Source organism: Rhinatrema bivittatum, chromosome 2 (genome assembly GCF_901001135.1).
Source record: "Rhinatrema bivittatum chromosome 2, aRhiBiv1.1, whole genome shotgun sequence".
Taxonomy (NCBI): domain Eukaryota; kingdom Metazoa; phylum Chordata; class Amphibia; order Gymnophiona; family Rhinatrematidae; genus Rhinatrema; species Rhinatrema bivittatum.
The window spans coordinates 388,792,041-388,815,442 of record NC_042616.1 but is presented as its reverse complement, the minus strand read 5'-3'; the positions used below and the strand labels follow the sequence as shown (position 1 = coordinate 388,815,442).

Genomic DNA, 23,402 nt, shown 5'->3' with positions numbered 1-23,402 from the left:
TTGGGGTATTGGCTGCATGTATCTTTTACACGCAGACTTTACCTTCTGCACATAGCTTCACTTTGAAAGTTTGCGTGGAAATGCAAGCGCACAAACTCACTAGCACAAAGTTACATCTGCTCTCTATCAAGAGTATAACTGGTGTGGGTGAACTTGCACACATACTTTGTAAAATACAAAGAAGTGTGGGTGTAAAATGTCTCATCCCCAGAATGCTATCACCAGTGCGCATGAGTACACGCACGCAATTTTACATACCCTGAGCCCCAAGACGCAATTCTATAACAGCTATTTATGCGATTAAAAACTTGTTTTTTATGCATAAATGGCTTTGAAAATTTGGCCAATTTTGAGAGATATATGGGGTAAGTTGTCTTGGCCCATTTACAGGTTATTTCCGATGATGTCCAAGTGGTGGACATGACCTATTTATCTTTGTGATTTTTGCTTCCAGAAGATGTGTCACAATACACCAGAAACACCCCAGCTTGCTATAATTTTATGTTAGTAATTGGACATCATTAACCTGCAGCTATCTATCATTTCATTACTTTCAGTTCAGTGGTTTCCTTTTTTATTTAATTATTCTAAAAATGGTAATTAAGGACCTTCAACAACTTGAATTGGGATACTGTTATCCCAATTCAAGTAAACATGATACACATTCACAAGACAGGGCAGCCATCCACAGTTAATGCTTCAGCTGCGATTAAAAGCTACTTAATTAGCTAATAAATGTTCCCATCCAGAGGGAATTAACATTAAAATCATTATTAGGCGGCTTGTCACACCACCTTTGTGCAAAGAGCTTTCCAAAGCAATGACATCTACTTACACATGAAGTACTGTGACACAAAGTTGTGGTTAGAGCGTTAAGAACAGGTAAAACACGTCATAACCAGATTACTGCACATTGTATTGATGGATAAGTACAGTGGTAAGCATTAAAAGATAGGGAATTGCAAGCCCAGGTTGGTGACAAGTCCTAATCCTGGGAAGCAGTCAGACTGAAGGAGCAGATGCGAGTAGAAGAAAAGCAAGTAAATGGGGCTGGAAGCTTTCAGTTGTCAGATGAGAGAAAATAACTTTTTTAATATTTTAGAAATAAAGAACTCAGCAAAATCATCGGTTGAGTTAACGGTTGAAGCAAGCATCTATGGGGAGGAAAAGAGAGATTTCCAGTAGGAAATAATTCTTTGATGTATTGGAAGTGAAGGCAATGGCCCTGGCTGGAAAGCAGTTAAAACCTGAGATTAGCAGGGACCTGTATAGGCCACGTTCTGTAGCATAAGCAATATTTTGTGCCAGCATTCAACTTTAGATAGGTGGGGGATGGAAGCCATAAAATCAAGCACAGGGGAAAGAGCTGAGAACAGAAAAGGAGTAGCAGAAGCAGCAGGAAATATTTTTTAAAAAGTGATATGGGGTCATTTTCACAGCCATGAATGCACATAAAACCAAGCTTTCTGCGCATAAAACAGCTGCTGTAAAATCAGCCGGAGCTCTGCTCACATAAAAATGTGCACATAATTGGGTTTCACGCATAGTTTTACACAAACTGAGCACATACATTCTGGGAACGGTGGCGGAGGGACAAGAATAGGGAAAGCAGAGTTGCTTATCTATAACAGGCGTTCTCAGAGGACAGCAGGATGTTAGTCCTCACACACAGGTGACATCATCAGATGGAGCCCCAATGTGGAAAACATGTCAAAGTTTCTAGAACTTTGACTAGACACACTGAGCATGCCCAACTTGTCCTATACCATGCGTCCAAGCGAGGTCCCTCTTCAGTCTCGTTAACATAGAATTTCGATTAAAATAAAAAATAGGAGAAACCCAACTCCACAGGGCGGCGGGCAGGTTTTGTGAAGACTAACATCCTGCTGTCCTCAGAGAATATCTGTTACACTAAGCAACTCTGCTTTCTCCGGCAACAAGAAGAATGGTAGTCCTCACATATGGGTGAATCCTTAGAGGCTGAACCCAACACAAAGAGGGGAACAGACAGCTAACCAGGTGCTAACGGGCATAACATCGGTGCTGTTGGCAACAGAGGGGGAGGCAGCCTGAACCCAAACAACGGGCCCTTGGCTGGGAGAGTTGGGTTCTGCACCTCAAACAGGTTCCAAAGGACAGAGTGGCCGAACCTACTGCCACATCAGCCATCCCTATCCAGACAGTAATGTGATCTCAATGTGTGGAGAGAACTCCACTTCACAGCCTTGCAGATCTCCTCCATGGGAACTGCTCAAAAGTGGGCCACTGACGCTGCCATGGCTCTAACAGAATAAGCCTCGACAAAACCCCCAAGATGCAGTCCCACCTGGGCATAACAGAAGGAGATGCAATCTGCTAGCCAAATAAATAGTGACTTGTTTGGCAATGGCAATGCCCAACCTATTCTTATCAAAAGAAATAAAAAGTTGGGTGGATTGTCTCTAGGCTTCTGCCTGCTCTAGATAGAAGGCTAATGCTCGCATGCAGTCCAAACTGTGCAGTGCTCGTTTGCCTTGATGAGAATTGGGCCTGGGAAAGAATGTTAGCAGGACAATTGACCGATTAAGATTGAAATCCATCACCACCTTAGGCAGGAGCTTCGGATGCGTACGCAAGACCACCCTGTCATGATAAAACTTAGTATAAGGTGGATAAGTCATTAAGACCTGGAGCTCGCTGAGCCTGCATGCTGAAGTGACTGCCACCAAAAATATGACCTTCTAGGTCAGGTCACAAATGTGCAGCAGCTGAAAAGGAGCTTTCATCAGCTGAGCTAACATCACTTTGAGGTCCCAAGACAAAGCAGGAGGCTTTACGGAAGGCTTCAATCGAATGAAAAGTACCGCATGAAAAGTACAACTATAGGCTGTACAGAGAAGGATGTACCATCTACATCTTAGTGAATGCACCAACTGCACTAAGAACAACTATTAATGGAGTTGGTTTTTAAGACAGCATCCAATAGGTGTAGAAGGTAATCAAGCAGTTTTTATGTGGGGCAGGAGAACGGATCTAGGGCCATCTGCTCACACCACACGGAAAATCTGCTCCACTTCAGTCCATAGGACTTTCTAGTAGAACGCTTTCTAGAAGCCACCAAGACCCGAAACACATCCTCTGAAAGATCAAGCAGCTGCAAGATTAACCTTGCAGCATCCAGGCTGTGAGCGACAGAGCCTGGAGGTTAGGATACTGCAACCTGTCTTGGTCTTGAGTGGTGAGATCTGGGGAAGTCCCCAGACTGATCGGTCTCTGGATGGGCAACTCCCAAAGGAGTGGAAACCAGACCTGTCCCAGCCAATGAGAGGCTATGAGAATCATAGTTAGTCCATTTGTCCTTTCAAAGCTCGAAGAGAGAGTCTTCGCCACTAAGGGAACTGGAGGATACGCATACAGAAGATCCTTGCCTCAATGAGGGGCGAGGGTGTCCATCGCTGGTTTGCCGTCTGTCCTGTGCAGGGAGCAGAACCAAGGCATCTTCCTGTTGCAGGGGGATGTGAACAGAGCTACGTCCGAGCTCCCCCAAAAGTGGAATATCCAATTCACTACCCTCTGGTCCAGGGACCATCATAGGGTCTGAAGGCTCGACTTAGCCTGTCTACTACCATGTTTTCTGTCCCAGCCAAGTTCATGGCCCTGAGCACTATTCCATGGGACAGGGCCTACTACCAAATCTAGACTGCTTCCTGACAAAGGAGGTACGACCCCGTGCTTCCCTGCTTGACGACATACCACATGGCTACCTGGTTGTTGGTCTGGATCAGGACAACTTTGTTGGACATCCGATATCTGAAACTCCATAGCACTTTCCTGATCACCCGAAGTTCCAGGAAGTTGATTTGACAAGAACGTTCCTGAGTGAACCACAAACCTTGGGTACCAAGTTCATCTACATGAGCTCCCCACCCCAGGGTAGATGCATCCATGGTTACGACAATTTGAATGGGGAAACAAAATCCCCTGTTCCAGATTGGAAAGTACCCGCCACCAGGACAATGAATCCTGAAGAGACAGGGTAACTCGGATGCAATTCTGGAGGCTCTGAGTGGCCTGGCACCATTGTGACCTCAGGGTCCATTAAGCTCTGCACATGTATAAACATGCCAAGGGAGTAACATGGATGGTTGCAGCTATATGGCCCAACAGCCTCAACATCTGCCAGGCTGATACATTCTGGCTCTGTTGAATCTGGCAAGGCAGAAAGGCCTTGGCCCGAGATGTGCTTAGCAGGGCTCCTATGAAGTCCAACTGATGTGACAGGCTGAGATGGGACTTTGGGTAGTTGAGAATGAACCCTAGTGTCTCCAACAACTGATTGGTCAAGCGCATGGATCTGATGGCCCCTGTCTGAGATGTGTTCTTTACCAGCCAATTATCCAGATACAGGAATATATCAATCCCAGTCTGTGGAGGTGCACCAGCACCACGGTCAGACATTTTGAGAAGACCCATGCGGCGGATGCAAGCCTGAACACCATCACCCAATATGGAAGTGCTGTGTTCCCACTACAAATCAGAGATGCTTCCTGTGACCGGGGAAGATCTTGACAGGAGTGTATGTGTCCTCTAAAAGGTTGAGAGAGCATAGTCTATCCCCTTTTTGCAAAAGGGGGGATTCAAGGTGCCCAGGGAAACCATCCTGAACTTTTCTTTTTTTGAAACTTGTTCAAGCCCTTAGGTCTAGAATGGGATGGAGTCCTCCTGCTCTCTTTGGAATCAGGAAGTTCCTGGCGTAGAATCCCCACCCTCTATACCCTGGTGGTACAAGTTCTATCGCCCTGGCTGTTCAGAGGGAGAAGAGTTCCACTTATAGTACTACCTGATGAACTACCGGCCCCAATATGGGCACGGGGGGCAATTTGGCAGGACATCCAATAGATTCAGTTAGAACCTTTAGTGAATGATGACAAGACCCACTGGTCCGAAATTACACTGGGCCACTGGTTTGCAAAGAACCACAGCCTACCCCCGACCGGAGAGTCCATCGTCCCGGGTATGGGCAACTGGTTTATGCTCCCTATGGCCCAGTCAAAACCCTGTCCCCGGGGTTTGGAGGCTCTCTGCTGCCTGGGACGGCCACGGGAGCCTTGAATGTGTTGATGGGAGCGAGGAGGCGGAGGACAGTACATTCTCTAGTGATTATTTATTTTAAAAAATTTTTATACTGTCATTAAGTTATTTACCATCATAACGGTTTACAATAAGGCACATATAGTAGTGAATAATTAGTTCTTTACAAAAGAGGTGACAGTAGTGTCCGGTAACATAAAAATGTTTAAAGATTAGTTGAATAATGATATCTATTACAAGTCTCATGTGTGAAGCACATGACATTCATTCTAAACTTCTCAGATGTTTTTTACGATTAACAGTGTGATAAAATTATTTCCAGGTAGGCACCTGAAGATTGTGTGTTGGGTGCTTTCTGCTAGCTGTACCTTACTTATTTTCACCGTTCTCTTTATAAAAGGCTCGTTTGAAAAGCCAAGTTTTCAGATTTATTTTAAACAGTTTGAGGTTTCTCTGTAGTCTTAGTTCTAAAGGCATAGTGTTCCATAAAATGGGACCGGCCAGTGATGGTGCTCGCTCCCTGACCTGGGTCAGTCTTGCCATTTTTACTGACGGAATAGTTAAGAGTGCTTTGTTTGCTGATCTTAAATTTCTGTGTGGTACATGTACTCGTAGTGCTGTGTTTAGCCATTCTGCTTTTTCGTCATGGATCAGTTTGTGTATGGTGCACAGAACTTTGAATTGAACTCTTTGTTCGATTGGTAACCAATGTAGTTCCGCTAGTGTATCTGTAATATGATCCCTTTTCATTTTGCCTGTGAGAACTGTCGCCGCAGAGTTTTGTAATATTTGCAGTGAAAGAAAGACTTTCTTGGTCCCAGTCTTCACAGCCTCCTGGATGAGGAGGACAGGTCCGAAGTACTGGTGGAGCATTGTTGAAGGGTCTCATGGTGGTCCCAAAGTTGGGCCACAGTAACCCTTACCCTATCTCCAAAGATATTCTCTCCAGTACATGGCACATCATCCTGTACCTCTGGTCGGAGATCCAAGGCTCACAGCCATGCCATTCTATACGTGCCAATTCCCACTGTAGAGACTCTAGATGCTGTTTCAGAAACATCGTAGGTCACATGGACTTTGTGTTTTCTGCACTCCAGATCATTGTGCACTAACGACAGAGTGTCTTGCTGCTGTTGAGACAGCTAATCAGTCACCTCCTGCACCTGCTTCCAGATGTTCCATGATTACTAGCCCATGTAGAGATGGTAGGCAGCTATGCAGACAATAAGCATGATGCCTTGGAACAACTTCCTCCCAAGAGCGTCCATTGTTCTGTGGTCCTTTCCCGGGGGCACCAAGAAATGGGTCAAAGAGAGCATTTGGCCCTCTTGAGAGTGGATTCCACCATCACCGACTGGTCAGGCAGTGGTCGCTTATCAAATTCAGCAGCCTTCTGAACGAGATAGACACAGTCCACTTTCTGCTCCGTGAGGGGATGTTCCCATATCCTCAGCAGCAACTCCTTAAGGATATCAAGTACCGGGAACACCATGATCTCCTTAGGAAGCTCCATGAACTGAAGGATCTCAAGCATTTTGTGCCTGGCATCCTCCTCTGTTAAAAGTTGAAATGGGATGGCCTCCGCCATCACCCTCACAAACCCTGCGAAAGTCAAGTCCTCAGGCGAGGACTTCCTTCACTCATCTGAAGGGGAAGGATCTGACAGGAGACCATCAGAGCCCCTGGAGGACTCTGTTGAATTAACCCCCAGGGGTCATAGAAACCCTCATCCTCACTGTATGCTATAGAGCAGGGGTTCTCAACCGGTGTGTCGCATCTCCTGGTGTTCCACTGCCCCGCTTGTGCTTTCCTTCTCCCTAGGAACGGGGCCAAAAATGGAAAGTCACTGCGCGCTGCCGCCGGTGGCTGAAGAGTGGAGAGACCTATGCTCCGCTGTCGGCGGGGCCGAACAATGGAGAGACCTGTGCTCCGCTGTCGGCGGGGCCGAACAATGGAGAGACACTGCGCGCTGCCACCGGCGACTGAAGAGTGAGGGACCTGTGCTCCACCGTCGGCAGGGCCAAAGAATGGTGAGACGCTGCACGCCGTTGCTGGCGGCCGAAGAATGGTGATGAGCTGCGTGCCGCAGCCGGCGGTCGAAGAGTGAAGAGACCTGTGCACCACCGTCGGCGGGACCAAAGACTGGTGAGACGTTGCGCGCAGTTGGCAGGGCCAAAGAATGGTGAGACGCTGTGCACTGCTGCCGGCGGCCGAAGAGCAGAGAGACCCTGCGCACCGCGGGAGGCGGCTGAAGAGACGTTGCACGCTGCCGGAGGTCAGGCAAGAGGCAGCTGAGAAGCAGAGGCCAGGCTTATTGGGCCAAAGAATGAGAAGAGGCTCCACGTTAGTTTGTGTGTGTGTGGTAGAATGGGTGCATAAGTGAGAGCTTGTGTGTGTGTGTGTGTGGTAGAATGAGTGCATGGGTGCATGAGTGAGAGTGTGTGTGTATGGTAGAATGGGTGCCTGGGTGCTTGAGTGAGAGCTTGTGATTGGTAAAATGGGTGCCTGGGTACATGAGTGAGAGCTTCTGTGCATGTGGTAGAATGGGTGCATGAGTGGCAGCTTTGTGTGTGTGTGTGTGGTAGAATGGGTGCCTAGGTGCATGAGTGGCAGCTTTGTGTGTGTGTGGTAGAATGGGTGCCTAGGTGCATGAGTGGCAGCTTTGTGTGTGTGTGTGTGTGTGTGTGTGTGTGTGTGTGGTAGAATAGGTGCCTGGGTGCATGAGTGGCAGCTGTGTGTGTGTGTGTGTGTGGTAGAATGGGTGCCTGGGTGCGTGAGTGGCAGCTGTGTGTGTGTGTTAGAATGCATGCCTGGGTGTGTGAATGGCAGATTTGTGTGTGTGTGCATGTGTGGTACAATGGGTGCATGAGTGAGAGCTTGTGTGTGTGTGGTACAATGGGTGCATGAGTGGCGGTGTGTGGTACAATGGGTGCATGAGTGGCAGTGTGTGTGTGTGTGTGTGGTTGTAAGTGACAGAGTATGTGTGAGCTTGTATTTAAGTGACAGAGCATGTGTGTGATTGAGAGAGACTGGTCAGGGAGGTGACTGGTGTGTGTGTGTATGTGTGTGAGAGAGAGAAACTGATAAGGGAGGTGACTGGTGTGTGTGTATGTGTGTGTGAGGCAGAGATACTAGTTAGGGAAGTTACTAGTCTGTATGAGACAGAGGCTGTGGGCACTGATGGTTCTGCTGCTGGCATGCTGGCATGGTGTCCATCGGTGCTGCTCCAAGACCCATCGATGCCGATGCTGATGGCTCGGACTTTCTTGACCCGAAGAGTTGCTCCATCTTGTTGAGTCCAAGCTGATGTCCCTTTGGGGTCATTTGGGCACACAAGCGACAACCCCAGATGTCATGTGATGCCCCTAGGTAGAGGACCCATATTTCATGAGGATACGTAATGGATATGGTCCTCGGACACCGGGGCATCACCAAAAACTGGACGTGGCCATGACGAACGGAAGAAAAGTAGCCACAGACACAAAACTAAGACAGCAGCCATCGATGGCCAGCAGACATCAGGGCACCACTGCCGCTGGGGGAATAGACCACGAAAAGAAACTTACCAGAAATGCCAAAAACCCCGACTAGGATACTGTGGAAGGCACCAAGAGGGACCCAGCGATGGAGCGATACTGAAAACCACAGCCAAAGCGAGCGCAATCAGACTGTGAGGGCTTACAGCTCTGCGGAAAAGAAGAGACTCAAGAGGGACCCCACATGGACATAGGACATGCTGGTGGATGCTCAGTGTGCCTAGTTAAAGTTCTAGAAACTTTGACATAAGTTATCTGTATTGGGGCTCCATCTGAAGATGTCACCCATGTGTAAGGACATGGGTGACATCTTCAGATGGAGCCCCGATATTCCAGCTCGAGTATCTTCTTGCCCTCGGAGAATAAGTTAGTGCATAAGTTATGCTCTCCGAAGAGCAGCAGTAATTTTACAGAAGTTAAATCTGTGCACAGAGTAGGGCACTTATGTGCGAATTTTCCAAGCAAACTTGTGCACGAGTTTTCTGTGAAAATCCCTGGGTAAAGTCTGCGTGTCCATTGCTCGCAGAGGCTTTACTGTTATGCGGGCGTTATAAGATTACTCTCATCATGCAGAGAAATTGCAATAGATAGGGAAAAAGAGGCACAATCAACTCTGTGACAGCAGGAAGTGGGGAAATCAGGAAAGAGGGAAGTCATCAGTAAGCTAAAGGAAGTTTTCAAGATGTTTTGTTCATTGGTTTTTTTTTTAATTTGGCCCCCGCAGTTTCCTCCTGTTCATTTGTACTTCTACCTCTGTCAGAATCACAGCTGGGATCTAGCACAGGGAGCCTCTCTTCACAAGTACCTGGGGATTTTTCCCCCATTTTAAAGTCCTCCACCCCTCCCAACATGCTCAGGGGTCTTATTTACCAAGCTTTTTTTGTTTTTGTTTTGTTTTGTTATACAAATATAATCTCAATGTTAATTACTGGCTCTCACATGTTTCAGAGTAACCTGATTCCTATGTATTTTCAACCTACTTTCTTACAGTTCCTATCTCTCCCTCCACACCTCCCTGTTTATGTAATTTCCACTCTTTATGTTTTTTGTTTTGATGTAAACCGATATGATGTCCCCACTAATATCGGTATAGAAAATAATAAATAAATAAAGCTATGCCACAGAATTTACTTCACTGTAGAACGTGTCATTGCAGCGGAACTGCACACTTCTAAGCATTATTTCCGGCTCCTAAATCAGGCAAGACGTGGGCAACACTAAGGAGCCGAATCATTTGCCAATACATGCAGAGCAGCTCATCGCCATGCCAAGGAGTAGCGCATCCAGTAGCCAAGCAGGTGGTCCCCGTTTGACCCCCGGATTAGGTTTTCCACGTCCCAGGTCCAGTCGGGGGTGGGGATGCCGAGAAGGTAGCGTTCACAGCCAGAGGGAAGGGACTCATGGTCATTCTCTATGGCAGTTCCTGGTGGTTGGATTCACAGCCCCCGCCCAGAACATCACTGCAATAACTGAACTCAACATAAATTGGGAAAGGATATACAATAAAGGGGGGCAAAAAAATCTCTGCGTAGTTGTGAATTAAAGCTCATAGCACCAAGATTCCAGCCCTGGCTCCACTTAAGCTAGAAGTACAAAAAGGGCAGGAGAAAACACAATTAAATAAAAGAAGTGGGGTAGTTAACTTTCTCCCCAGGAAGATCAGCAGGCTAATGGTAGAGTGTGCTATTTCAATGAAAACATTTTCTTACCTAACAATCCATATCTTAAATGTTCAAAATGATTGGCTGGCAAGTCCCGGCGCTGGATTTCCTTAACAAATTTCAGAGCTTGAAAAGGAGGCTCCCCGGTGCCAGTAGTGGAAACAACAATGACGACTGGGGCCTTTTCACCTTCCAAATTGTACTACAAAAAGGGGAGGAGAAGATGAGAAGGAAACATCATCGTTCGTCACACAGCACCAGGCTTACAAGCCATGAGAAAAAGGATTTTAAGTTCACAGAGGGCCCAATCACCAGCAAGCTTGTGTTTGGCAGAGTGTCAGTGAAAGACAATACAGCAGAAGACTGTGGAGTATCTCACCTTATCAGAATCGCTCAGCGGGTGGATCTCGGCAATAAAACCATGTCCATCTGCCTGCTGGTCTATTTCTTCAGCGATGGCTTTCGCCTGCCCCAGCTGAGTGCCAAAAAGTAGCAAAAACCTCCTCTTTACTTCACAAGGCATGGTACGGTACCAACTACACTGTAGGGAAGAGAAGGAAAAAAAGGAGCCGAGTTCACTTGCCTCACACCAGCACAGATTCAGGATTAGAGAAACGTCTTACTGCAAAAATATTAAAATATGAGCTAAGAACGTAAACCGGTAATAGCCACTTTGTTCAGGAGGCAGGCAGAAAATCAGTAGAGAGTAAATTATTTTCCTATGCAGTACTCCAGTATCCCACATGTACATGGAGAATTTCTCTTTGATATTCATTTGATGGTTTGTACTGTATGAGAAAATAATGAAAAGGCAATGTGAAGTCAGTTCCACTTGAAGAGACACCCCAATTTGAATGCACAAAGTTATTTTATTCTGAACAGTTTTGTTAGTTAAGTTTGGTAGTCTCTCCTGTCTCAGCTGCTATTCACAATAACAACTTGTACTTGTGGCATATTTTCTATCAAAACAGGATCTCAACCAAGCAAAGCTCATAAAGCTCGATGGTGTTATGGTTATTGATGAAAACTGATGACCAGATTAGCTTTTAGGGTTGCCACTGGATTTCAGTCCCACTTATCTCAATTTGACATTTCAGAAACTTACATAAAGCCACTGGATACTAATTTTGGTAGCTAATACTGTATTGTGTCCTCAGGCTAGTACTGTGGTTTTCAAACTTTTTTCCTCCAGGATACAGTGAAAGAAAAAAATAATTCTCAGGACCCAGTGGAAGAAAAAAAAACAAACCACTTAATTACAATGATGCAAACAATAATAGCTTCTGACTTTAGTTTAAAAATATAAAGATGAAGGGCAATAACAGCTACTATAACCACTTCACATCAAGTAATAATGAAAATTAGACATAAAACTGGTTTACAAGGAACATCAAAGACAGTATGAAATAAATAGAATAAAAGAAAATGATCAAGTTATTGCACTTACATATAAACGTGAGAGATGGGCCTGCCTGTTCCTGATCTCCTTCTAATCTGATGCAAAGCTGCCCAAATACGAGGTCTGCTATCCATCTCTCTTGTTCAGAGTACTCACTCTCCTCCCAGCCCCCATTTCTCACTCTCTCCTAATATTTGATGCAGACTCCTGGCTCCACGCAGTTCTCAGACACTGAGCCATGCAGTGATTGCTCTCCTGTCCTTCTCAGTGACCACTGCAAGGATAGTACATGAATATGGGCACCACATCTCTCAAACTTCCTGACAGCCGTGCAGGGCCAGGCATGTGCAGCACAACGCGGCTGTGTAAGCTGCATTTCCCCCCAACCCAGCAGAAGTGCAGCAGGGACAAGACCCAATCACTGGCATACCTCAACCAATACTGGCTCTCATCCTTGGCTTTGAAAATTTGTGGCCTAGCATGTCAATATTAACTCAAACAGCTAGATGGCAGTCAAGCATAATCTAGCTACACATACACACTATATGAGCCGACTTTCTCTCTTGAATAAACCTGTTATGCCCTTTGCTTTCTCTCACTCAGACTGGGCCTCATCAGAACAGCTGATCTGCATGAAAACTTCCAGAACAAAGAAGGAAGGAACTAAGACCGGGTTTACAGTCAAATAAACTGAGGCAAAGAAAGATAAACATAGCTTTCCTAACACCACACAATGGGAGAGCAAGATAACTCATAAATAAATTATAGAGGGGTCCATATTCTGAGGCATTTACATAGAAACAGAAATGACGGCAGAAGAAGACCAAATGGCCCATCCAGTCTGCCCAGCAAGCTTCGCACTTTTTTTTTCTCTCTCATACTTATCTGTTACTCTTGGCTCTTAGTAACCTTTTGGTTCTATTTCCCTTCCCCCCCCCCCCTCTATTAAAGTAGAGAGCAGTGTTGGAGCTGCATCTAAGTGAAATATCTAGCTTAATTAGTTAGGGGTAGTAACTGCCACAATAAGCAAGCTACACCCATGCTTATTTATTTACCCAGTTATCCGCTTTTGAATATTTTGGGTACTTATCCGGCTAAACTAAATGAGCTGGATAATGTAGGGGTGTTCCAGGGCCATTTCTGGGAGGAATTAAGTCAGCCGGCTAAGTTCTATAGCTAACTCTAATATTCAGAGTTAGCCGGATAACTTATCTGGCTAACTCTGATCGCACCCAAAAAGAGCTCTCCTAAATTTAGCCATATAAAGTAATCTGGTTATCTTTATATAGCTGGTTATGGTCAATAGTGCAGCCACCTAAGTTTATCCATCTTACTTTGTAATCCGGCCGGAATAAATTTTGGCCCCAGAATTTCTTCTGACACAAAATTTATTGCTCTAACCACTAGGCCACATCCCCTTTATTCCCAATGTCACAACTCAGGATGAGCAGAGGAAAAAATAAGGTTTAAATTTGTTCATTTGTTTCATAGGGCACCTCTATTTGGTTCATTATTTTAAAACTAAAAAAAAAAAGTGTATTTGTTCTGTTCGTTTACCATTAAAGTCTCTGGGGGAGGAGAAGAACTGCAGCTATTTTGGGCTCTGAAATTGGGGTTTTCTCAATTCTAATTAAACTGATGGGTATACTTTATCAAAATATTAAATAATCGGTACACCTGATCGTCTATTCTAAATTAATTGAAGACTAGCTACTATGTATTTGTAGGACCGCTCCTCACAGGGTCATGGTATTTTTACCAGACTCTATCTTGTGGTATTTGGTCCATTTTACTTTATATTTTTTAGGATATTTTTTCCCATTTTTTTCACCACATTTTCAATATGTATTAAAACTTTTATCAAAAAACTGATGAAACCTTGCCTTACGCTATTCATGCCACTTTTAGTGCCATGTTAACATTGCCTTGAAGCACTACCATGCCTTCATGTTTTTGATAAAGTATAACAATCAATTAGACTCTATTACACTACGTATATTCCGGGTACCCCACTTGTAAACAAAATATTAAATAATCGGTACACCTGATCGTCTATTCTAAATTAATTGAAGACTAGCTACTATGTATTTGTAGGACCGCTCCTCACAGGTTCATGGTGAGGAGCGTGGATCGCCATTGTTCCCAACGTGGAACAACGGCGATCCACGTTGGGATCGCGGCTACAAAAATACAAGGATTGAATGTAGCTATCGAACTTTGCTAACTGGTTATTTTTGTCACAGAAGAAATATGGAAATGTTTATCCCCTGAAGCAGGACCTCAAGGGAGGGGATCCGAAACGCGATTGTGTTGGGTGATGCAGATAAGTACTCTTGCAGAATACAGCGTTTTCTGGAATTAAGCAAAAGTGACAACTTTCATATTGGACTGTGTTTGAAGGTTTCATCAGTTTTTTGATAAAAGTTTTAATACATATTGAAAATGTGGTGAAAAAAATGGAAAAAATATCCTAAAAAATATAAAGTAAAATGGACCAAATACCACAAGATAGAGTCTGGTAAAAATACCATGACCCTGTGAGGAGCGGTCCTACAAATACATAGTAGCTAGTCTTCAATTAATTTAGAATAGACGATCAGATGTACCGATTATTTAATATTTTGTTTACAAGTGGGGTACCCGGAATACACGTAGTGTAATAGAGCCTAATTGATTGTTATACTTTATCAAAAACATGAAGGCATGGTAGTGCTTCAAGGCAATGTTAACATGGCACTAAAAGTGGCATGAATAGCGTAAGGCAAGGTAAAGGGGCAAATGGGTAACAGCAATAGGAAAATTAGTTCTTACCTGCTAATTTTCGTTCTTGTAGTACCACGGATCAGTCCAGGACAGCTGGTTTTGCCTCCCCTCCAGCAGATGGAGACAGAGAAGATTTTGCGGACTCCATCCTATACCTGAGGTGCCACCTAGAGTCTGCCAGTATTACACTGTACCCAAGCAGAATAACCAACCAGAACTTATAATTTTCACTCAACAACAACCTCCCCGCTAAGAGCAGAGGGAGTGGAGAAACATGAAACAATGAATTCAACCATGCCCATATCCTGACCTTGAAAAAGGGAGCAGCGAAAAATTACTTGCAACTAATTACCGACTGAGCTGACTCTATGTTTTCTCCTGGGCGGGCGTCTGGACTGATCCATGGAACTACATGAATGAAAATTAGCAGGTAAGAACCAAATTTTCCTTTCCCTGTTCGTACCCGGATCAGTCTAGGACAGCTGGGATGTACCAAAGCTTTCCTAACCAGGGTGGGACTGAGAGACTCCCGCTCAGAGAACACTAGCTCCAAAGGAGCTGGGCTCTGGAGCCCAGACATCAAGTCGATAATGCCTTGCGAAAGTATGCGGAGACTTCCAGGTAGCCGCCCTACAAATTTCCTGTGGAGACACCTGTTGACATTCCGCCCACGAACCTGCTTGCGAGAGAGTAGAGTGTGCCTTAAGACCAGACTGAATTGGACAACCCTGAACCAGGTACGCCGAAACAATCGTCTCCTTTAACCAGCGAGCGATCGTAGCCCTGGAAGCCTTCTGACCCTTCCTGGGTCCATTCCACAGAATGAAGAGATGGTCCGAGAGATAGAAACTGTTCGTAACCTCCAGGCAGCATAACAGCACCCTCTTTACATCCAACTTGCGCAACTCCCTAGACTCCGGAGTAGATGAATCTAGACCCGCAAAGGAAGGGAGCTCCACTGACTGGTTCAAGTGAAAAGAGTACACCACTTTCGGGAGAAAGGCGGGAACTGTCCTCAAGGAAACTCCTGCTTCCGAAATCCGTAAGAAAGGCTCCCTGCAAGATAAGGCCTGAAGCTTGGACAACCGCCTCGCGGAAGAAATTGCTACAAGGAAAACGACCTTTAAGGTCGGATCCTTCAGGGTTGCTCGTTTCATTGGCTTGAAAGGAGCACCACAAAGGGCGCGAAGGACCAAGTTCAACTTCCACAAGGGGCAGGGACTCCGGACCAGGGGACATAGATGCTTAGCTCCTCTCAGAAAATGAGCCACGTCCACATGAGAGGCTAGTGCAACTCCCTGCACCTTTCCACGGAAACAGCCAAGAGCTGCTACCTGAACCCACAGGGAATTGAACGCCAACCCCTTGGCTAACCCTGCCTGTAAAAATTCCAAAATATCCGGGATTGAAGCCCTATCCGGATGTACCTTGTGAGCAAGACACCAAGACTCAAACACTCCCCAAACTCGAACGTATGACCTGGAGATAGAAGCTTTACAGGAATGTTAAGAGCATGGCCACCACTGCGAGTAACCCTTACTCCTCAACCTACTCCGTTCAAAAGACATGCCACTAGACAAAAGCATTCCACCTCTCCGAAACAAACGGGACCCTGACGCAGAATAGTGAGAGACGCACGAAACCGCAGCAGACCGTCCATTGCCAGATTCAGGGGGTCCGCAAACCACGGGCACCTCGGCCACTCCGGTGCCACGAGAATCACCCTGCCTGAGTGGACCTCGATGTGGCGTAGAATCTTGCCGACCAACGGCCACGGTGGAAAGACATACAACAGAATGTCTTTTGGCCATGGAAGGACCAGAGAGTCTACCCCTTCTGCTCCTGGCTCCCTCCGACAGCTGTAGAACCGGGGAGCCTTGGTATTGCGAAACGTCGCCATTAGGTCCATGGCAGGCCTGGACCAGCAGTCGCACAGGAGCTGAAACGCGTCGTCAGCGAGCTCCCACTCCCCTGGATCTAGCTGGTGGTGGCTGAGAAAATCCGCTTGAACATTATCCACCCTGACAATGTGAGAGGCCGTTATCCGGTACAGGTGCCTCTCCACCCAGGTGATTAAGAGCCGAGCCTCCATCCCCACTGGACGGCTCTGGGTTCCTCCCTGGCGATTGATGTAAGCTACAATTGTGGCATTGTCGGAGAGAATTCCCACAGACCTGCCCTGTACAACCAGGAGGAAGGCTTGGAGCGCTAACCGAACCGCTCTGGTTTCCAAGCGATTGATCAACCAGAAGGCCTCCGTGCTGGTCCATTGTCCCTGGACTGCCATCCCTCGACAAACAGCTCCCCAGCCGGTGAGACTGGCATCGGTGGTCACCACTATCCAACAGGGAATCTCCAAATCCATCCCCTGGCGCAAATTGTGTGGCGAAAGCCACCAAAGAAGACTGGAGTGCGCCTCGTCCTTCAGGGGCAGAAGATGATGAAATTTCTGTGAGAGAGGGGATTCCATCGGGAGAGCAAGGCTGATTGAAGAGGACGCATATGAGCAAAGGCCCACGGAACTAGATCGATCATCGAAGCCATTGAACCCAGGACCAATAAATAATCCCAGACCTTGGGTCAAGATAGAGAGCGCAAGGACTCCACCTGCAACATGAGCTTGGAAATTCTCTCTTCTGACAAACTAATTCATGATGAGAAATCAGACTGGCTAAACACAGCATTACGGGTACACGTCCCACACAGAAATCTTCGATCAGCAAATAAAGCACTCCTAACCATCCCTTCAGTTAAAACAGCAAGACTAACCCAAGTGAGGGAAAGGGCCTTATCATTAGCAGGACCCACAATTTGGAACACAATGCCTCCAGAGATCAGATTACAAAGTGATCTCAAGGCATTTAAGAAAAGTTTAAAAACATGGCTTTTTAAACAGGCATACAAGGAGACGGGAGAATAGAAATTATTCAGGAATAAGCAGATAAACACCGACACACAGTACTTATGACAATACAGTAGAGTAGTCTATGAACCCCACATCACAGCTAGCATATTGATAACACTATGTAGAATAAATTTACCCGTAAAAGTACTTTCAGTACACTCGGTCATGACCCACTTCTCTAAAAATTATTTTGTCTAATGATATATTGTAACCGAACCTTTGACGGAACCTGTTAGAATGTACTATAGTACACTTTTACTTACATTAAATATGTGCCTACATGTAAACCGTTGCGATGGTATATAACTTAGCGACGGTATAGAAAAGATTTTAAATAAATAAATAAAATAAATAATGAAAAAACAATAAACACAAGTTACAAAAAAATAAAAAATAAAAGATCTGGACAAGTTCCTGGAGAAAAGGTTCATAAAACATTACTAGCCAGGTAGATGTGAGAAAGCCACCACTTATTGCTGGAAGTGGGCATCAAGAAATGAATCTATTCTTTGAGATCTGTCAGGTACTTTCTAGAGCCTTTGGACTGACCCTTACATTCCTGTTCCTAATTGGCTCTAACGCATGATGAAAGTCAAACATCTTAAAAAAAAAAAATTGGCACCACCTGTTACGAGCTGTATATTATTTAAAAAATATATACATGGCAAGGTGAAATAATCTAACTGTACCATCCTAAACTTATAATTTTTTAACTGATTTTTCTATTTTCTTTAAGCACATCTACTGCCATTCCTCTGAGAGCAGCCATATTGGACCTCAAGGGCAAAGAGAAATCCCCCATGCCCCTTTCAAAGTTACAGAATATAAAAAAGAGTTAAGTGTTCTTCACTCAGCTTCATTTTGTGCCCCACAATATCTCTAAGACACTTGCATATAAGCATATAAGATGTTTTATATGACATAATCCGCTTAAAACAAGTTATATTGCCTAACAGACTAGAAATTTTTTTAAACAATAACAATATAATTACTGTTTCAAATATTCCCCTTCAACCTCCAAAATATTTATCCAGAGCAATATATGTCAATGGAGATGAAGGCTTCAAAGATCCTTCATATATGGGCCACTACAGTTACATCACCCTGTGCTTCAACCGTCTCCACTGTTAGGGAGAGAGCGAAAACAGGTGAAGGGCACTGAGCCGTGGTGGAGTTGAGGAATGATATAGAGGAGAGACGTGACAAGAAAATTAGGGCAGAAAGAAAGGAGCACATGGGAGAGGAAAAGAGGAAGAGTAAAAATGAAGTGGGAACGGGAGATGTGAAAGAGAGAGAGACAAGGAAGAGGAAAGGGAAAAGACATGAAAGGGAAGAGAGAGGGGGAGCAGAAAGTAGAAAGGGTAAGGAATGTAGAAGGGATGAAAATGGAAAGAAAAGTGGAAATGGAAACCAAGAGAGACAATGAAGAGAAGACAGAGTGTAAAGGGATGAAGAGGCCGGGGTAAGAGATAGAAAGGGAGAAGGAGTGGACAAAAAATAAAGGGACGAAGGGGACAAAGGAAGAAAAGAGGTAGGGGAAACAAAGGAGTACAAGCAGAAGAGGGAGGAGATGGTAGGGAGGGTAGAGAGGAAGGGGAAAGGAGGAAGAAAGGAAGAAAAATAATGGGAGAAAAGGATGGGGAGGTAAAAGTAGTTGAGAATGCAAAGAGGAGAAGGAAACTGGAATCAAGAAAGGAAAAAAGGGAAATGGGAAAAGAGGGTAAGAGGAAGGCAAGAAAGCAAAAGAGGCAAATGGAGGAAGAAGAGAAGAAGGGGAGAGCAAAAGGATATAGAGGAGAAGAAGAAGGGAGCAGATGGCAAAAGGAGGGACAAGGGGAAAAAGGAGGAAGAGAGGGTCATAGAAAATTAGAAGTTTACAAAGGATGAAAGAGGAGAATTAGAGACAGGAAGGGGAGAGGGAAAAGGAATAAGAGAAGAAAAGAGAAAAGAGACAAGGTGGTTCTGAGAAAACAAAAAGGTATAAAAAAATGTAAAAACCTTAACACCCATCAAGAGGAGAACGGGGTGCGAAGTAGAAGGATAGGGGATGATAGGAGGATTCGGAAAGGGTAAAGGGGATGCAAAATGGCAGTATGGGGGGGGAGAAACGGGGATGGCAAACAGGAGAAAATGGGTAGTGGAAGGAGAAGGGGCAAAGAACATGAGAAATAAAGGAGACTGAAGGGAAAGGGAGAAAATGAGAGGGGAAAGGAATGGAGATTATGAAGAACAGAAGGTAGGGAAGAGGAGGAAGATGGGAAAAAGGCGAGCTGATGGGAAGTTTAAAGGAGACTAAGATAAGGACAACAAGGGAAGAAAGAAACTGAGGACTGACAAGGTAGGGAAGGGGTAAGAATTTTTACTTTGCTTGAGGGTGGTCTTACTGTGCTCCTCTCTTTCATCTTTTGCTTGTAGTTCAGTCCCAGAAGGGGCAGATTTTTCATTCCCCTGCAGAGATGCTCACTGCTCGCAGTCCTCCTATGAAATGCTGCTGCTCTCTCCTTACTTAGCCCTTTATAGGCAGCCATTGTGTCATCATCATGACATCATAACAGAGTAGGAAAGACTGACAGTGATCCAGGGGGAGCAGAAGAGGATGTATTCCCAAAATGACTTTATTTTAATTAACTTTCTTATGATTAGAAATAAACCCTAAAAGATTCAGTCTGTAGTTTCTCTGATCTCTACATTTCACAGGTTTTTTCCCTCTCTCCTTTCTCAGGTCATTAATCATTGGTCTCTCCCTATCTGTAACTCAGACTTTACATGGTCTGGGTTCCCTGGTCACATCACAATGTAATGATGGTGTTAGCCTAGAAGTTCCGAGACTTGTCTGGCTGGGCTGGACATTGACTTTCTAATAAATATGGAGACAGTTTTTTTTTTTTTTTGTTTTGTGTTTTTTAATCAGCAACCAACAAAACAGCTCCCATCTCAATCCCTGCTCTTATAAGCTTCTCTGGAACAACAGAGAGGAGGCTTGCTTGCCTCCAAGGCTCCTGGTTACTTCCAAACTCCCCTAAAATATATAATAAATACTACCAAAGAGCATTTAAAAAGAATCAATCTATTTTTTTTCAAACACAAGACATTTCTATACCTAGGCTCTAAGAATGAGGTTGGTTTACACAGATGAGTTATCCTGAAAAACAGACCTGTTTCTGATCCTCCAAGACTGGAGAGAAGAACCCTCGTACTGAACAAACTATCTTGGCAGACAAGGAGTGAAATCAACAGGCCAAAACAAAACCTTGCACTCCTCTATGCTGCTGCTACAAGCTATTGCTTACATTTACCACTAGAATAGAGCACAAAGTGCTAGGGATGAGACTGCTGTTTATTCCATATCTCACCCATATGGACCTTTTATATGCTGGACACAGAATCTCTCTTGCCATTTGGGAAAAAGAGAATTTGCTGTAAAAGCGATCCTTTGAATTTGGGCATGTCTGCACCTTTCCGTACTCTACAATTATTTTAGAAACAATAAAAAAAAAATGTCAAAGACCCTAACCCTGTGAAACACCACACTCCACTGGCATGGGGCAGATGGGACTGCGCTGCCTTTACAAAGTCTTAACCTCCGTGAGGACTGCTCACTTTACAGAAGTAATACTGGCCCCCTATTTCTGATTACGCACAGTATAGGAACTGTAAAACACAGGCAAAAACGGCCGGGAAACGTACGGTCAGACAGCCAAGATCTGCTGCTGTTAATGCGCAAACCTCTGGGAACATGGAAACACACACACACACACACACCCGCATTGATCAGTGTGTAACCATCAGCACGTCGCAACCTTCACTTGCTCAAACTCAAATTGTAAGCTCTCGGAGAAGAGATGGTGGAACCATAAGAATGCTCTGGTGTCACGTGGTGTACACTGCTGGCGCTAGGCAAGTTGTTATTATTTTCAAGTCTGTTTCAATTGAGTGATTCGTCGCTAAACTAAAATACATACCATCCTCAAAAGGAGAAAGTAACTGCATAAATTCAAGCACAGAACAGTACCAAGTCACTCACTGGAGGGTATCCATCCATCTCCAGCCCAACTGTCTTATTGGTATTTTACATTTTGTCAATATTTACTATGAATAATTATTGTTACTTGCTGAGAAATATAGATTAGCAGGTTACACTTTTTTTTGTTTAAATAAACTGCTGTCACACCTGGTTTTTGATGTTACAAATGCATATCTAGTAATTCATCACAACTAGCTTTTCCATCAACGTAAAGCAGGGCTTAAATCTTGGCTTTCTGATTCTAAGCCTACCTCCCATTCTGCTCTTTAATTGTATTCCCCTTCAAAATGTTGTTCACCATCAGGGGACTCCTCCATGATCTTCAGTTAATGCTTCAGGTTCAAACCGGATATAGATCTATTTAACACAATTCTTTTTTTCCTTTCTCAAACAATCCTCAAAGTTTTTACTCTATTTAATTTTTTAAAAAGTGCCCAGTCCTGTATGTCTTTCCCTTTTTCCAAATCTGCGCACTAAAACTGGTTCTGTGCCATAATGCTCATTATGATCTTGGACAAGTCCCATGTGCCCATTTAGATTATCAAGCTCTCTAGCATAGGGCCTCGTCATACCTGTACAAAATTTGTTGTAGAGCACCCTGGTTTATAAAAATATATAAACATCAGCATACACAAACACCAAATGTAGAAAAGAAAAGAAAAAAAAAAAAAGAGTTCCATAAAAAACAATTGTATGAGAATATGTTTATTGTCCAAGTTAGGACTAATGTCATTTTAAGAAGGATTTTCATATCTCCAGGCTCACAGTGCAATTAAAGGCGATGCTTCCTATAATTCAAGTCACACACTAAGTGAATATAAATAACATCAGCATCGTCTGTAAAAAAAAGTCTGCAAGCAATGGCTTACCTTTTCCTCAAAGTGTTAGTCAGTGACACGTGCTGAAGTCCTCCTCTGCTGTGTCCAGCGCTGGAGAAGCTTGCACTCTTAAGAGGAGCCAAGTGCTCTTCACCATAGCCCCATATGGGATGCTTGACTGACAGCTCACAGGCCAGTTGAGTCACTCTGATGAGAGAAAACTGTAATGTAAACAGACACCGCGTGGATGCTTATCTCTGATGTCATGAGCTGCCCTCCCTCCTGCACCCCCCAGGGACGTCCTGTTTTCCACGTTCTAGAAATAAAGTCTCAGGAAGGGGCTGTGGCAGAGTTTATCAGCAGCTTGCCTGGTGGATCTGTCTGTCTAGAAATGGTTGCAGCAAAAGCACAGAGATAAGACGAGTAGCAAGCTAACCACTCTCCCCAAGCTCCTCTCTGAAAGGAGGCCAAGATTAGCATAGCAAAGTAATAATTTAAAAAGCTTAGATAAATCAGTTTATTTAAAATCTCTTATTGACTGCTCTCCCAGTTCTGAAAGAACTGTCCAAAGCGTTGTACAACCAGAACATGCACAGATCACAAAACAATGCAATGACAAGTCATAAAAAACAAAAAATTTAAAAACATACAAAATCATAAAATATTGCTTAAAGAAAAATAGTCATGGAGGTCACCGTATTTTTGTTATGACTTCATTTTTTTTCCTGGCTCAGCAGTTTTCTCATGCACCTTTCCTTGGCCAGATTAGTGTTCAGAAGCCTGAACTGGGGAATCAAACCCATATCTCCTACGTGACAATGGGCAGCAGTACCCGGAGCCAGCCCCAAATGCATAGGCATATAAAAGGTTTCTCCATTTTACCAACACTTACTGTTAGGAATCTAAGCAAGCTGGAACATGTCATGCAATTATTAGGGTCTCAGGCAGGCAGCACACTGCTATACATACATACAGGCCGATACAGTAATGTTCGCAGGAGAGCGGGCGAGCGCCCGCTCTCCCGGCGCACGCATAGGCCAGTGTCCTGTGCGCGCGATTCAGTAAACTAAAATGTTTAAATTAGGGCCGGCGGTAATAAGAGGCGCTAGGGACACTAGTGCGTCCCTAGCACCTCTTTTTGGACAGGAGCGGCGGCTGTCAGCGGGTTTGACAGCCGACGCTCAATTTTGCCGGCGTCGGTTCTCGAGCCCGCTGACAGCCACAGG

The 23,402-nt window shown here is 44.7% G+C and overlaps 1 protein-coding gene across 4 annotated transcripts in view; it reads right to left on the bottom strand.

Annotated features, from left to right (window-relative positions):
- MTRR (5-methyltetrahydrofolate-homocysteine methyltransferase reductase) overlaps positions 1-23,402 on the bottom strand; it is a 233,773-nt gene that overhangs the window by 189,901 nt on the left and 20,470 nt on the right. For 2 of the 4 annotated variants that reach the window (XM_029590020.1, XM_029590018.1), the window contains exons 2-4: positions 22,228-22,383; positions 10,647-10,808; positions 10,316-10,469 (exon numbers count right to left, since the gene is read on the bottom strand). In XM_029590020.1, coding sequence (XP_029445880.1) covers positions 10,316-10,469; positions 10,647-10,790 — 298 coding nt within the window. In that variant the 5' untranslated portion in view covers positions 10,791-10,808; positions 22,228-22,383. Of the gene's footprint in view, positions 1-10,315; positions 10,470-10,646; positions 10,809-19,697; positions 19,810-22,227; positions 22,398-23,402 lie in introns of those variants that run through there. The other 2 variants (XM_029590021.1, XM_029590017.1) reach the window with 2 other exon arrangements.